This window comes from Perissodus microlepis, chromosome 16, assembly GCF_051167445.1.
Source record: "Perissodus microlepis isolate ML-2025 ecotype Zambia chromosome 16, ASM5116744v1, whole genome shotgun sequence".
Classification (NCBI taxonomy): Eukaryota; Metazoa; Chordata; class Actinopteri; order Cichliformes; family Cichlidae; genus Perissodus; species Perissodus microlepis.
The window spans coordinates 201,075-215,499 of NC_140476.1; the positions used below are offsets into that span (position 1 = coordinate 201,075).

Consider the following 14,425-nt stretch of genomic DNA (forward strand, 5'->3'; position numbering starts at 1 on the left):
ACTATATTCATAACAATGACTATTGGAGGACAGAGAGTTAGAGAGGTCCAAACACTTCCCAGGAAGTTATCCTGTCTGCATTGAGGAACTCAGGAAATCAGGAAGTCTGTCTTTAGCCACAGGTTGACTTACACCTCCCTCAGGGCCCCTGGGGGCCCGCGTGCCTCACTTTAAGCACCGCAGGTTTTTATGTACAGAACAAACAGCTCAAACCTTTAACAGGTCACATGACCTGATGTTCACCTGTTCTCGCTGCCATGCAGCTGCAGATGATAACTGAAGCCAGATGTGACCACGCTCCTGCTGTAAGCCTAATGGGACATTTACAACTGTGATTAGTGTAATACCCCTTTAATACCCCCACCCCACCCATACTCAAACCACAAACTGAGGTAATCCACTTCTCATCACAGATTATCACCCACCTGTGTGACTCCGCCTCCCACCCATCACATGACTAACTGGTGCCGGGACAAGAAAGGAAAGGTCAAAGTTCACCTGCAGGAACAGGCAGATGATCAGGATCAGGTGGGTGGGGGGGGTCACTGGAGAGAGAGTGTGTGTGTGTGTGTGTGTGTATACCATGTTTAGACATCTGTGTGAGGACCAAACACCGACATGCTCCTATACTTGTGGGGACCAGCAGTCCTTATGGGGACAAAGCGCCCGTCCTCACAAGTTTGAAGGTCATTTTAAGGCTCAAAATGTGGTTTTAGTGACAGAGTTACAGTTATGGTTTGGTTTAGGCTAAGAATTAGGGGTCTTTTTTGATGGTTAGGGTAAGCATTATGTCAATGCCCCACAAGGATATGAAAACACGACTGTATGTGTGTTGAGCACAAAGATTTCGGATGGATTTCTGGTGGAGCTGCAGGACAACGACGACGATGATGATAAAGAATCATTCAGTTCTGTTTTTATTTCTTTTCTATTTTTGCTTTTTTATGATTCTTTTAACAACTGTAAACAAAATGTTTACATCTTTATTCCGTTGCATTTTCATCTCTTTTAAATAAAGTAAGTGCATTTTTACCAGATAATATAAATGTATACAAATATATTTCATGTTGAATTTAGCATATTTTTACCGGTATTAAAATAAAAGACATATTTTATTATCGTTATAAACGTATTTTTAGATTTTCTTTCTTTGCAGTCAAAACTTTTTTAAAATATGATTTTACGAATTTAAATAATATTTTATTAACAAAGTTTATTAGGGTTTTTTTCATTGTTGAAATGTAACGTCAGCTTCTTTCATCTGTTGGTCAAACTAAAAAAGAACCACGTGACCACTGTTCCAAGTGAGAAACACCTGCGGAGTTCGGAGCAGTCTGCGCGTGCTTGTGATCTGCAGCTCAGTGAGCGCAGCGCGTGCCTCTGCATATAGCGACTTCACCTGTCCAGGTAATCTACCTGTGAGCCAATCAGGTGCAGGCTCAGGTGAGCGCGTATGGACACAGGAACCTGCAAATTAAAGTGTGTGTGTGTTGGGGGGGTCATTATTCCTCCTCGCGCAGATAGGTGGCGCGTGCTGCCGAGGCTCTCGCGCTGTTTGTGATGCGGACAGAAAATCGGTGACGGCGGGAGGAGCACGCGCACACCGGAGCAGCCCGACCCGCAGCCCGGACTCTCCGCTTCGACTCAGCGGGACTCTGTGGCCGGACTCTGGTACCGCTCTGCGGGAGGCTCTCCTGCCTCCCTGCCGCCTCCTCCCGGAACCGAGCAGCCTGCCGGTAGGTGGCCGTTCCTCCTCTCCTCCAATCAATGCGCTCTGCTCACCTGCCTGCTCTACCTGTCCGGACAGGTGAGCGCAGGCGGGCGCGCTCCCGCCACCAGGTATTATCCGGATGCAGGTGTTGAGCCTGCACTCCGGGGCCGGGAGCGGGTGGATGGAGGCAGGCTGGCCGGGGAGGATGAGGTCGTTCCCGGCGTGCCTGCGCTCCGCTCCCCGCTCTCGCTCCGGATGAGATGGGAAATGTTGACCTGCGCGCGCACGATTATACAACTGCAGGCCTGAATGTTGAGCTTATATAAGCGCGCTCTCGGCCTGATACTCTAATATTGATCATGTATCGATGAGTGATTGGTTTTAATTTTACACCTAAAATCAACAAGTTCACTGACAGGAGGAGGGACCGAGAGTGTATGTTTGACTTGTGTGTCAGTATGAGTGTTAGTCTGTGTGTGTGTGTGTGTGTGTGTGTGTGTGTGTGTGTGTGTGTGTCTGTGCGTGTGTGTGTGTGTCTCCTCCTCCTCTGTCACAGCGGCACACACTCCGCTCAGATCAGGCGGACGGGCACGCGGGGCGGAGGTGCGCAAACTCCCAGAAAGTGAGCGCAAAGTGTGCGCACGTTAGTGTGAGCGCGAGGTCCGCGAGGAGCTGCTGCTCCGGGATTTACTGTGTGTGTGCCGCCGTCAGCAGGAGCAGCAGGAGCAGCAGGAGCCGCGGACTCAGTGATCAATGAAGCCGGAGATCATGGCGGAGGGTCCCCGCTGCAAGAGGCGAAAACAGGCCAACCCCCGGAGGAAGAACGGTACGAATACACACACCGACTCACACACTGACTCACACATTGTCACGGCCCCGGGCACGGCGCGTCCCGCCGGCCTCAAACTTTCTGACGGGACCGGGAGGCGCTGCTCCGGGCGGGGCGGAGGTCTGCGCTCAGCCGGGCACGAGGACCGTTACCCGCGCGCAGACCTGCGGGTCCGCGCGGAGCCGTGGAGTTCATTTCCATGTTTGTTTATTTTATGTGAAAACAAACAAACGGACAGGTGAGAGGGACCGGAAGTGAAAGAGAGTTTGGGCTGTTTGAGTTTTTGTGTCACACTTTGTGAATTTTGGTTTAAACATTTAAACTTTCATTTCCTCGAAACACGTTTGAGCCTCACAAACGCAAAATCCGTGAAAATCAAATCATTTGTTTTCATTAGATGAGATACAAGATAACTGTTTACTGTCTCTGCACGGTCATGCACAGTGTATGTGTGTGAGTATATATACATACATGTACAATAGTACAACGAAATATTTTGTCTCTTGTGTTTTCACGCTGCCGTGGTTTGTCCCTGTCTCTGGATGTGGCTCGTCTCCTCCTCTCGGGGCCCTGGGGGGTGGGTGGGTTGTTGTTGATGGGCTGGAGGTCACAGTGACGGTTGGGGGGGGGGGGTGTAAGAGGATCTGAAGGGCCTCCTCCACCTCTGGCTGTCTCATCCAGCTGTGAGGCTGCAGCTGTTTGTCCCGCTGGTTTTTCTCGGAGTCTCCGTGGTTTCTTCTCCTCCTTCTGAGGAGAAGGAGGAGGTCACATGTCATAAAAGTGCACATGGGTTTGTTTTTGGGACACGTTTAAATTTAAACGGAGCTGATGTGGTGAAGAAATCACAGGTTTGAGTTCAAGTCTGTCTGTGTGAGTTGAGGATTCCTGCACAGCCGAGCCGCCGGCAGCAACAACTCTGTGTGTGTGTGTGTGTGTGTGTGTGTAGGGCGACCCCCCCTGCAGCCGTGTCAGGCTGCCTGCTGCACCATTCATGCCACATGTCTCACAGCCGTGTCATTGTGCCGGCGGTGCAGGAGCCGCTTTAAAGCAGCATCTGTGACACAAACACAGAGCAGAGCCTGGACCTGAACTTGAACCAGGACCAGGATCTGGAACAGGACCAGGACCAGAAGGTGGACCTGGTGGTTTCAGCCTCGTAGATGTGTGGACGCAGCAGTGTGCGGCTGATGGAGGTTTTTGTGGATTATGTGGCGAACGCTGAAGGCGAGCTCTGATAAACCTCGCCTCCACATGCGATCCAACATCAGCAGAGGCCATGCACACTCTGCTGTGTTTGTGTGTGTCTGCCGTCACAGCTGAGTGTTTCATGTTGGTAAGGTTTTTATTCAGAGACAGAGATGCTGTCAATTTACTGAAATGTGTCGGACACTGAACACGAAGCATGCTCGCCGCTCAAGACGAGCTGTAAATACGCACAAACACACAACTGAAATACTCAGAAACACGCTGAGGCTCAGACTGTTGGTCATCACTGCAGGCCCGAACACCTGTAACGTTTGGAGTCAGCTGATTCCAGCATTCAGGCGGATCCCAGATCAGCAGGTGACCCCTGACAGGTCAGTGTGTGTGTGTGTGCACTCAGTGCATGTGCCTCACCACTTCGGGGGGATTTTACTGACAGCTCTTCATCGTTCGGTCGTCAAACATTTTCACTTCCTGTGTTTTACAGTTTTGTGTGTGTGTGTGTGTGTGTGTGTGTGTAAACTGGCTGATGTGTTGACCCCCCCCTTAGGACCTGCTGTGTGCCTGTCCATTGGTGATGGTCCAGGTTTACGTCCCGTAAAGCTCCCTGGTCCGTTGCCGTGCCATCACTCTCCTCCTCCTCCTCCCTGACCTCAATGTCTTTCATATCTGCCCCCTCCTCAGTAAGCGCCCCCCTGGGGGCAGAACAAAGAAAGCACTGCTCTCTTCATCCTTAATCAGCACTCAGAGGCTGCAGCGCCGTCGGGGACGCTCGCTACGCCGCCTCACATGAAAAGAAAGATGGAGGGCAGAGAAAAGCAGTGAGGTTAATAAAAGAAAGTAGGAAGGTGGATGAAGGTGTGTGTACGGCCTGCATTAAGCCCCTCCCCCTACGATTTGCGCTCAGCTTCGTTTTCCTCGCCCCCGACTCATCCTCTGAACTTTATGGCGACCCTTAAACACGCAGCTGTCAGCTGACGGGGTCGGGGGATGTTTATTAAATGTGTTCATGATGTCACAGCTTTGGTCCCGCCCATCGCATTTGTTTCAGTCTTTCGTGTTTTGAATATTCACGGTGGGATGTCCTCCTTTTCTCACCTTTACTTTTCTGTGTGACACAAAATATATTTTATTTTAAATGAATCCTGTTTTTGTTTTTCTGGATTTAATTTTATTTTTCATGTTTTTCTTCTGGTTTTTGTTCAATTTTGATGATCAACACTCGTCAAAGAATAATTTCTACAAGAACGACAAACGAGGATTTAGAGAGCAGCTTTAATGTGTTTAAATGAACGTGTGTGCGTGTGCGTGCAAGTGCAGGATTGCCCGCCTGCCTCCCTCGTCCGTCCGCTGTGCTGCAGCATCAGCAGCTCCCTCACAGGTCAGGAATCAAGTTTAAAATGCAGCATGTGATATGAATCCCTCATTTTTGAGCCCGTGCCCTCCCAGTAAGCTTTTATTGTGAAAGACAGCAGATTATCCCCCCCGGCAGGATTTGAGCAAACACCTCTGGTGGGACAGGGAGGAGGAGCCCGGTTGGCTCGCCGAAGAACGGGCCCTTTGTTCAACTTGTATTAACAACACGGAGTCTGCTTAATGCTGTCCCGCCAAAATAAAACATCCCAATCACAGTGACATCACTGTCACATGACCAACAGAAACGGTGACTGCAGACTGATGCGTTCATCGTGGATGAGTGTGATTAAAGTTCATTAAAAATAGAAAGCACCTGATTTCTGATTTCTTCAGACTTTTGTCGTTCTGTCAGGCGTGAGTGACATTTTTACTTTAACATTTTTATTCAGATATCTTTCTTGTTGTTCAAGGCAGACGTGCGTTCTCCTGCATTTCTGTGGATCGTGTGTAAGTTGTAAAATAGGTCTTTACGAACAGTCCTGTGGACGTGTCTCTGAGCTGAGATCGGCCTCTCGGGTTCCTCACACGTTCTGCCGGAGTGCCGTCGGCCCGCTGTGGGCTGTAACTCCTGTCTGTGGTCGAGTGAAATCCTGATGAGGTCAGCGCGTCAGTTTCTGAGATGAAGTTGCGCTGCAGCGTTTCTTGTTCTGAGGCTGATTTCTAGAAAAGGAAGAAGTGGGAGGTGAGACGTGTCGGCTCTGTGGAGGCGTGTTCGCTCTGGTGATGTCATCGCTCCTGAGCTCACAGTGGGACTTCAACAGGTGACTGTGATGCTCAGGTTGGTGTGCAGTGGAACAGTGTTGGTGGTGAACTTCTCTGCTGTTTGTCGTGTTTCAAGGTGACTGACACGTGTGTGTGTGTGTGTGTGTGTGTGTGTGTGTGTGTCCCCACCGTGTTCCATGTGCACATTTTCTTCATGAGTGAGCGATGAGCCGTCCGGTGACGCTTTGTCGCCGTTAGCCTAAACACACGTTCACCGCCAAGGTCACGGCCGAGGTCGGCGTGCAGATAACACACAGACACAGACACACACACACACACACACACACACACACAGCTGGACCGGCCGGTGGACCGATGATTTTTTTTTTCTTTGTAACGGTATAAACAGTGAAAGGTGGTGGATTGGCCAGATGCTGGCAGATGTGTAAAAATAACTCAGTTGTTTGGTGGTGGCTATGGCGGAGCTACAACAGCAGGTGGATGAGGGAAGGGGAGGCAGGTGGAGCAGAGACCCGAGGCGGCCGCTGGTCCAAGTGTCAGGTGAACTGAACTTCAGGTAAGAAGTTATGAGCTGCAGTCTATTATTATTATTATTATTTTCGTTGTGCTGACTTTTTACAGTCAGTTACAAAAACTCGTACTGCTACTAGCTAGCATGATGGAGTTTCTATACAGCTGGGTGGGTGCTATGATGTTACTGATAGTGAACTTTATTTTATTCATAAGGTTAGTTAGTAGTTGCCAACCGTCCCCTAAAAAACAGAATCGTCTCGTATTCAGAGAAAATATTACAGGTTTCGTGTTGAGCTGAAAAGGAACAGTTTGTCCCGGACTTCAGCTACAATGAAAAAGACACAAAGCTGGAGTTTTTCTCTGTCTTTACGCTGCAGCTGCCTCTTCTTCTCTCATTCTCTCCCCTCCCTCTCCTGTTGCTACTTCAATCATGAAACTGATCAATGATCAGCTGATCGGCTTTTCTCTCTTGTTTGTTTATCGCCCACTTTGCGCCAGAAAGAGGAAACTAGCGGAGGTCGAGTTAAACAACAGCAGCACGTTTGATCAGCTGTTGTTAGAATTTATTTAATATTAATTTCTAGTATCAGCTGATGTTTGCTGGAGCCACAGCTGTAAAGCTGCTGGTCATGATGTCGGTTTGGATATGTGGTGAGAGGGAAACATGAAGATGAAACCAGGAGACGTCCTTACTGAATCATCAGAGCTGAACAGGTGATGGAGAAACAGGTTTACCTTTTAGGTGACAGGAATGAGTTGAAGGGAAGTTATGAACTGTTTCTGAGAGACAAATAACACCAGGATCCTTTTCTATGTAGCTGACAGCTGGTAACTGTGCAGGGGCGGATCCAGCAAAGTTTTGCCAGGGGGCCAGGTAGGGCATTAACAGGGAGAGGGGGGCACAAAGAAATACTTTCTTATTCTCATTTAAAATGTCTCGCTTTTAACAAATAATTATCTGAATCTTACAACCAAAGTTTTTATCTGATGTAAAATGTACAGAAATCACACACATACCAACAAGACTGTACATCACTGTCACAATGGGCAGTGATGTACGCTGTGGGCCGGTCTGTAGTCAAAATGCCCGGGCCAATTTTTTGTCCCAGTCCAGCGCTGGACACTCTCACACACACACACACACACACACACACACACACACACACACACACACACACACACACACACACACAGACTGTATAACAGGTGTGAGAATCATTAAAAGATTTAATTTTTTAATTTAATTTAATCTTTTTTAACATAATTAAAACACAAAAATCACAAAATTTTTGTTTTGGATGTTTTGACTTTAGTATTTTTTTATAATTCTGATCATTTGCTTTATTTGTTATAACTTTTATTTTTAAAAAGAAAGAAAGTTTCATTTTTGTAATGGTTAAACTTGTATTTATTTTTGTTTGTACTTCATATTTTTACATTTTTTTTTAATATATTTATGACTTTAAAAATAATTTCATGATTTGTTGCTGTTTAATTTACATTTATACATTTTAAAACAAGGTGTTATGTGTTTAAGATTTTTAGTTAGATATAATTTTACGTTTCTTCTTATAAACTTTGTGTGTTTCTCAGTTTTTCTTTTCTTTTTATTCTTCATTTATCTTGAATTTCACTTTTTTTATTTTTGAATGTTTACATTTGGTCGTCACATGATCAGAGCCATTCGCTCTGCTGCACTCACACTCTCATTGGCCCCTCCCTCACAGCAAAGGTTTGTTTGATTGGGTCCTGCGGCAAGGTCACACACACACACACACACACACACACACACACACACACACACAGGGGGAACAATCAATAACGGATGGCTGGATTAAGGTGTCAGGACATCTGTGTGTCCAGCCAGCGTACAGCTGAATAACTCTTGAACACACACACACACACACACACACACACACACACACACACACACACACACACACACACAAACCTCCATATCCAGCTTTAGGCCCCGCCCAGTTCCTATTGCCTGCTGTCCATCACCACGGCCTGCTCACGGTTCTGATTTAAACCACTGAGGCAACCAGAGCTCATCAGCACATTAAGAGATGGTACTGGTATGGTACTGGTATGGTACTGGGCCAGGTGAATCCTGAGGCAGTTCAGACTGACTGAAGAGGCAGTGAGTTAAATTGTGGGCGGATGCTGATCTTCAGCTGAGTGGGCTGGAGGTCCTACAGGGCCTCAGGCAGAGAGTGTGAGAGACGAGCCCGGCAGCCGTTTGGAAATGAAATACTGAACTACGACTACCGAATGTTTGTGACTCCGATGGCCCGTCTCTGACCTCTAAACAGTTTTTAAAGGGGCCTGGAAGGAGCACAGAGTTTGCTCTCCTGCCCGTCTCTCTGAGTTTGTGTCTCGCGAGGACTTGGCTCACTTTCACCTCCAGAGTTCAGGAGGATTTTCCGTCCACTCGGACAAACGTCCTCGGGCCACGTCCCGGTCACTGATCTGCCAAGAAAAGTAATGAGGCGCTGCTCGGTGCGAGCTCACTGCCTCGGGCCCGGTCCTGACGGATTGCCCTCAGAGTGTGAGATAATGGAGCTGACGCTCCTGTCAAAGCTGCTCGAAGAAGCTGGGCTGAGGGAAACTTCTCCACCTCTGCGGTGCTGTGAACACCCGAACGCAGCGAGCCACAAGAGGCGAGCCCGCTCAGTTAGAAGCACCGAGTGTGTAGGCAGGGCCTGGGTGGGTGTGCTGCAGGTTCATTACGTACCCCGAGCCTTCAGCTTCATCGGAGTCATCAACCTGGAGCATCGGGCTGAAGGTCATCGTCCAAACACACACAGACTAATGAACGCTCAAATAATAAATCTTTTACACTGTGTAAAAAAATTTGAACAGGAAGTCCACCAAGAAACACAGAACATGAGTCTGAGTCCTTACAGTTCTCACCAGCATGTTAAATGATTGGCTGCATGAGTGGGCGTGGCAGTAAAGGTGGGCGTGGCCTCAGGGCTCATCGGACTCTATGTGTGTGTGTAGTGCTGTGACAGCTGAAGGCTGATGAAACCTTCTCCTTCTTCTTCTTCTGTGTCTGAGCGCCGTGACGGCACAGTCTACGTTCGCCTCGCTGCTGAGAGGATTCATACAGCCACGGGTCAGTGTGACGCTGAAGATGAAACATCGTCGCTTACACAGGCTCTTTTCAGGTTTCCACTGGAACAGTCATTTGATTAAAACAAGACCATGTGATCAGGGTGACATCAGACAACTTCCTATTTAAATAAAGATTGAGAACAGGACGCATTCAGATCTTTTTGTAAAGTCTCGGTCTGCGTGTTCGCCGACACCACACCGCCTCCTCACACCGATCCCACAATGCCTTTCACTGATTTCTCTCCCGGCCTCGGTTCCCACGGTGACGGGCTGATCGGTCGTCCACCTTTGAGCCGAGAGGCTGTGAGAAGTCTCGTGCACGGCCTCTGTTTGCCGTGGGATTATCAGACTTTGGTGTGGGTGGGGGGCATAAAGGTAGCCATGGGGAGGACCTCATGTGGGCCAGGAATGCCGGTCAGGTCAGGGGAGGAGAGGCCGGGGCGGCGAGGGACACTCGGGGATGGGGCAGGTGCCTTTGTGAGTCTGTCAGCCATCAAAGGAGCAGGCGCAGCTGAAAAGGTTAGGGGGAGAATAATCCCCCTCCCAGCCTGACAGACGCTTCATTCTCCCTCAGCCCGCCACCTTTGTCCACGCCGCCTCATTACAGCTCAACACACATGTGTCAGAATGCATCGGGCGACGTACGGTGGCTCAGAGTCATTGGGACGACAAAGTCACAGCAGCAGGATACACATGCAAGCAGAAATAACCTGTCCTCATAGATCCTTTTATCATCGTCCACGGGATGTGTGTTAGTGATCAGAGTGTGGAACGGTCCTGTAACCACGCTGAGCCGCGGCGCCGTTACAGTCAGCTGTGACCTCTCTGGCAGCACGGGAGAGCAACAGGAAGTCTGGCTGCCGAGGAGGAGGAGGGCGATGGGGTGGGGGGTGTACAGGTTGCGTCATGGGACCCGAGGTGTCCCTCTTCTGACCCTTTTGTGCAGCCTGTCAAACGTGGTTAACATGCAGCCATGCCCCCCCCCCCTCCATATGTGTATATATATGTTGATCCTCGCACCACCATAAACAGCAGAAATCACAGGAAGCTTTCAGGCTGACACCAGATCAGTTCCCACTGTCTGCAGCCTGTTTCTGCTGCTCGGCCAGCTGAACAGTGGAGCAGAAAGCAGGTCGTCAGTCACTAAGTGCATTCTGGGTAAAGGTTCAGGATCATTTTTCCTGAGCTCGACTCAACTTCATCAGCTCACACTCATCAAAACGAGCTGAACCATCTCCATCCTCTGACGGATCTCACATCTTGTGTGGATGGATTTCCTGGTGAGGCGAGTGCAGCATCAGAAATAACAGCTCCTCTGAGGCTCAGTCGTGGACGAGTGAGAGGAAGCCGCGGGACAGAGTCTCATTGTGTCGGCGCCGAGCACAGGCGCAGCGGCTCGTCCTCGGCTGCTCGCCTCAGCCCTAATGTGGCAGATAAACCCCGGCTTTGATACGGCCTGCTCCAGTAAGCCCCTCAGCCTGCCAGCACCTGCCAGCGGGGAGGTATGCATTCATGCCCCTAACAGGATTACGCTGCTCTGTAATTGATTCGTTTGCAGTGAGGGGCGGAGACAGCACTTTGCAGGGCAGCGTTTAGGTAACGGCACCCCAGAATTCATCCGACTGCATGTGTCAATTTTATTACATCAGTCCAGATGAACTTGAAAGGCCGGCTTTGTGAGCGCCCACTGGCTGCATGCGCCCGGCTCGGTCAATAGAGGTCATTGATGTAAGCGTGCTCTTTCTTCCCTCGCCGCTCGCCGTGTTGTGTTTGCGATCGATCGCTGTGACACACATGAGGCGTGTTACAGTCTGGGTGGCTTCACACATGGATGGAGGTACAGCAGCAATGGTGTGACAGTACGACGGGCGTAACCGGGTCAGTCGATGAGGCGCTGTGATTGCGCCCGCATCCGGTTGCACATGTAGGTTAAAGCAGCACGCTGTGATGGAGAGCGTGCTTGGGGACCACCGGTGACTCACTGAAGGCACCTCATCATCATCAGTGCTCTGAACATGGCTGATGTTCAGAGCACTGAACTGTGGTGTGCGCCATCATTCGCCATCGGACAGTGCGTCAGCTGGCTCATGCTAACCCTGACGCTACAGAGGCGTTGGCACAGGAAGTGACATCAGACGTTTAGCCTGCTGCTAACAGCGTTGATGCTAACAGGTTGGCTGATGCGTGGCTCTGTGGGGACGCCTGGACGCGAGCTGAACCTGCAGCTGGGAGCTGCCTGTGGCGTGAGTGTGCAGCTCTTAGTGGTTATATTGGGAGTCTGTCCAGTTGCCGGGTAAACCAGTTCACCTGAAACTAATGATCCCACCAGGCTGGCCTCCCCACACAACCCCACCCCTCCTTGCCTTCACCACTCTAATGAGCCTGGGAAAAGCCCCTCCCCCCCATGGGGCCGAACTAGGTGACACAGTGGACACAGGCCGCCTCGGGGTATTGGGGGGGGGTCGCAGCAGCCTCTTTTGTCCTGGGCGTCTGGCACGCTGAATGTGAAGACGGTGATTTATGGCTGAGCGTAGACCAGCAGAGATGAGGCGCGCACAAAGACTGCGTTAAGACCGCTTCCTGTCCCCGTTTCTCTGACAGTCCTCTTTGGTCCCAGAATCTGGGTTAAATGCAAATTGATCTGAGCGATGGCAGACAATAATCGCCGTCGGACTCATGTATTCGTGCAACGGACCAGAAGAGAATTTAGTGAAGTCCCAGCTCGAGTCATCGACCGTAGCCAAAGAAAGGCCAGCGGGTCGATGGGGATGGGCAGCAAGATTCTCAGAGCAGGCCATGAGCTTTCTGCGGCCGCTGCGGCGAGAGGAGGAGGAGCTGGATGCTTCATGGTGGAGCTGTTTGAGCTTCACGCAGGATCACAGATGCCTCGAGTCGACTCGCAGCCTTCACTCTGCTGTCTGACTGCACAGAGCCGCCATCAGCCCGCCATGAGCTGTAAGCCGGGCTGTACCAAATCTGTCATGATCCATGTGTGACTCCTGTCTTTGACGGCGTTTACTGAGCGAGCTCAGTTGGAGCATGGCTGAGTTTTGGCATGTTAAAGTGAACCTGACCTGAGTCTGCCTGGGTCACCGCCTGCTGTGGGCCACATCTGGGCCATGCACTCACATCTGTGTTTAAAGCCTATGTTCTCCTCTCACCTGTGCAGACCGGGTTTGATGAGCAGGTTAAAGATGCTCCTGAACTCAGTGCTCACAGGAACTTCTCCCTCCACCATCCATGAATAACTAACATGTGGTCTTTAAACTCGATGGCGGTCTGCTCCCTGACTTCCTAAGCCCGAGCAAGAAGTGCTGAAGGTCTGTGTACTGCTGCTGGCCAGACCTGAAGTCTGTCATGAGCCTCAGCAGAAACTCTCTGTGAGTATTTGCAGTAGCTGAGTGCTCTGAGTATTCACTGGGATGGGTTGTGGCTATTTTCTGGTACGGCTGTGTGTGTTTGCAGTGTTTCTCTCTGCTCACACTCTAATTCTGCTTCTTCTTCTTCTGCTTTTGTTTTTCCGGTGCGGCGCGGCACTCGGACGTGTGAAAGCAGGTAAAAACGAGTGCAGATAAACAGTCACACGGCCGGCTTCCTCTTTCTCGTGTCGACACTCGGCTCGCCGGCCCTCACTTCCCTCTGCTGCGATGTGCTGACACACCGTTTCTCCGGGCTTTGGCGACCTCGTCACCGCACTGTTGCTTCTTCTTCTATTTCTGAGAACACACACACCTCCCGTTATGCCCTCACACTCTTCTTCTATTTCCTTTTCTTCTTTTACACTTCCCAATTCTGCTCCGCTCACCTCCGCGCTGAGGCTGAAGGTTTGAACCTTCAGCGCTGTGTGGGTCGTGTCTTAGAGCGCACTCAGTGAGTTCACGCTGAGTCAGCTGATGAAACCTCGTGTTTGTCCAGCTCCTTTAAGTTTGAAGTTTCTGCTCAGCTGTCCCGTTCACAGACCGGAGCCTCAGACTGGTTCCTGCTCTTGTTCTCGATCTGGTTCCTGGGTGGTGTTGGCAGTGTTCAGCCCTCAGTGTGTTCGGACAGTTTTCAGACAATAGTGTTCCTGCGGATCTGCATGGACAGCATGTGTTTGTCTCTTTCCTGTTTTGCTCGGACAGTGAGGTTGTGACCTCAGGACCGCTTGGCAGCCATAGGCCGCCTCACGTCCCTGGAGTCGGGGACTGAGGGACATTCGGGCGTTTGAAGCCCAGGAACATCTGACGTGGTGGCTCGACTGAACTTGCGCATGCACTCATTCAGTCTGTGGGACTTTACGTCAGTGAGTAAAGAAGAAATATGTAGAAGTTCCTGTGAGCGAGTGAGGATGCCACACGTTTGAGTTTCACACTGTGAGCATTTATTCATGTGTGCACTCATCAGTAAAACTCAGAGGCTTCACAGGCTTCTGCACTCAGCTCCAGCAGGAATACAGGAGGACGACTCCGTAACATCAGAACCATCTGAATCATTAGAAGCATCCGTATCTTTAGAGCCAATAGAACCATCAGAATAAACAGAACCACCAGAAACGTCAAACCTGCTGCCTCTGACTCTTTGCTGCAGATGTCGTTTTAAAGTTCCTAGACTCAAAGAGTAAAAATGGTGACATAAACTATGAAGCTGTCACCTGTCAGAGTGACCCTGAAGGAGTGGAGTATTAGAATGCTTGAATATGACACTAAATGTTTTCATCCATATTTACGAGTTTAACTATGAGGGTAAGGTGAGGCTGAGACGGAACAGGACAGGGAGGTGTGCAGTGAAGGTCGAGCTCCCTGAACAGAGAAGCCTGTGGACTCTGGGCGTACCTGGGCAGGCCGAGAGCAGAGCCCTGCGGGACACCACCTCAGACTTCACATGCTCAGATGGAGGCGCTCGCTCTGACTTTCTGTAAATGTGCTCAGAGC

The 14,425-nt window shown here is 50.1% G+C and overlaps 1 protein-coding gene across 4 annotated transcripts in view; it reads left to right on the top strand.

Moving 5' to 3' along the window:
- Positions 1-1,541: 1,541 nt before the first annotated feature.
- The window catches only part of zeb2a (zinc finger E-box binding homeobox 2a), a 41,082-nt gene continuing 28,198 nt past the window's right edge, over positions 1,542-14,425 (top strand). For 2 of the 4 annotated variants that reach the window (XM_084954885.1, XM_084954888.1), the window contains exon 1: positions 2,268-2,537. In XM_084954885.1, the coding sequence (XP_084811011.1) occupies positions 2,465-2,537 (73 nt within the window). In that variant the 5' untranslated portion in view covers positions 2,268-2,464. Of the gene's footprint in view, positions 1,737-2,267; positions 2,538-14,425 lie in introns of those variants that run through there. The other 2 variants (XM_084954886.1, XM_084954887.1) reach the window with 2 other exon arrangements.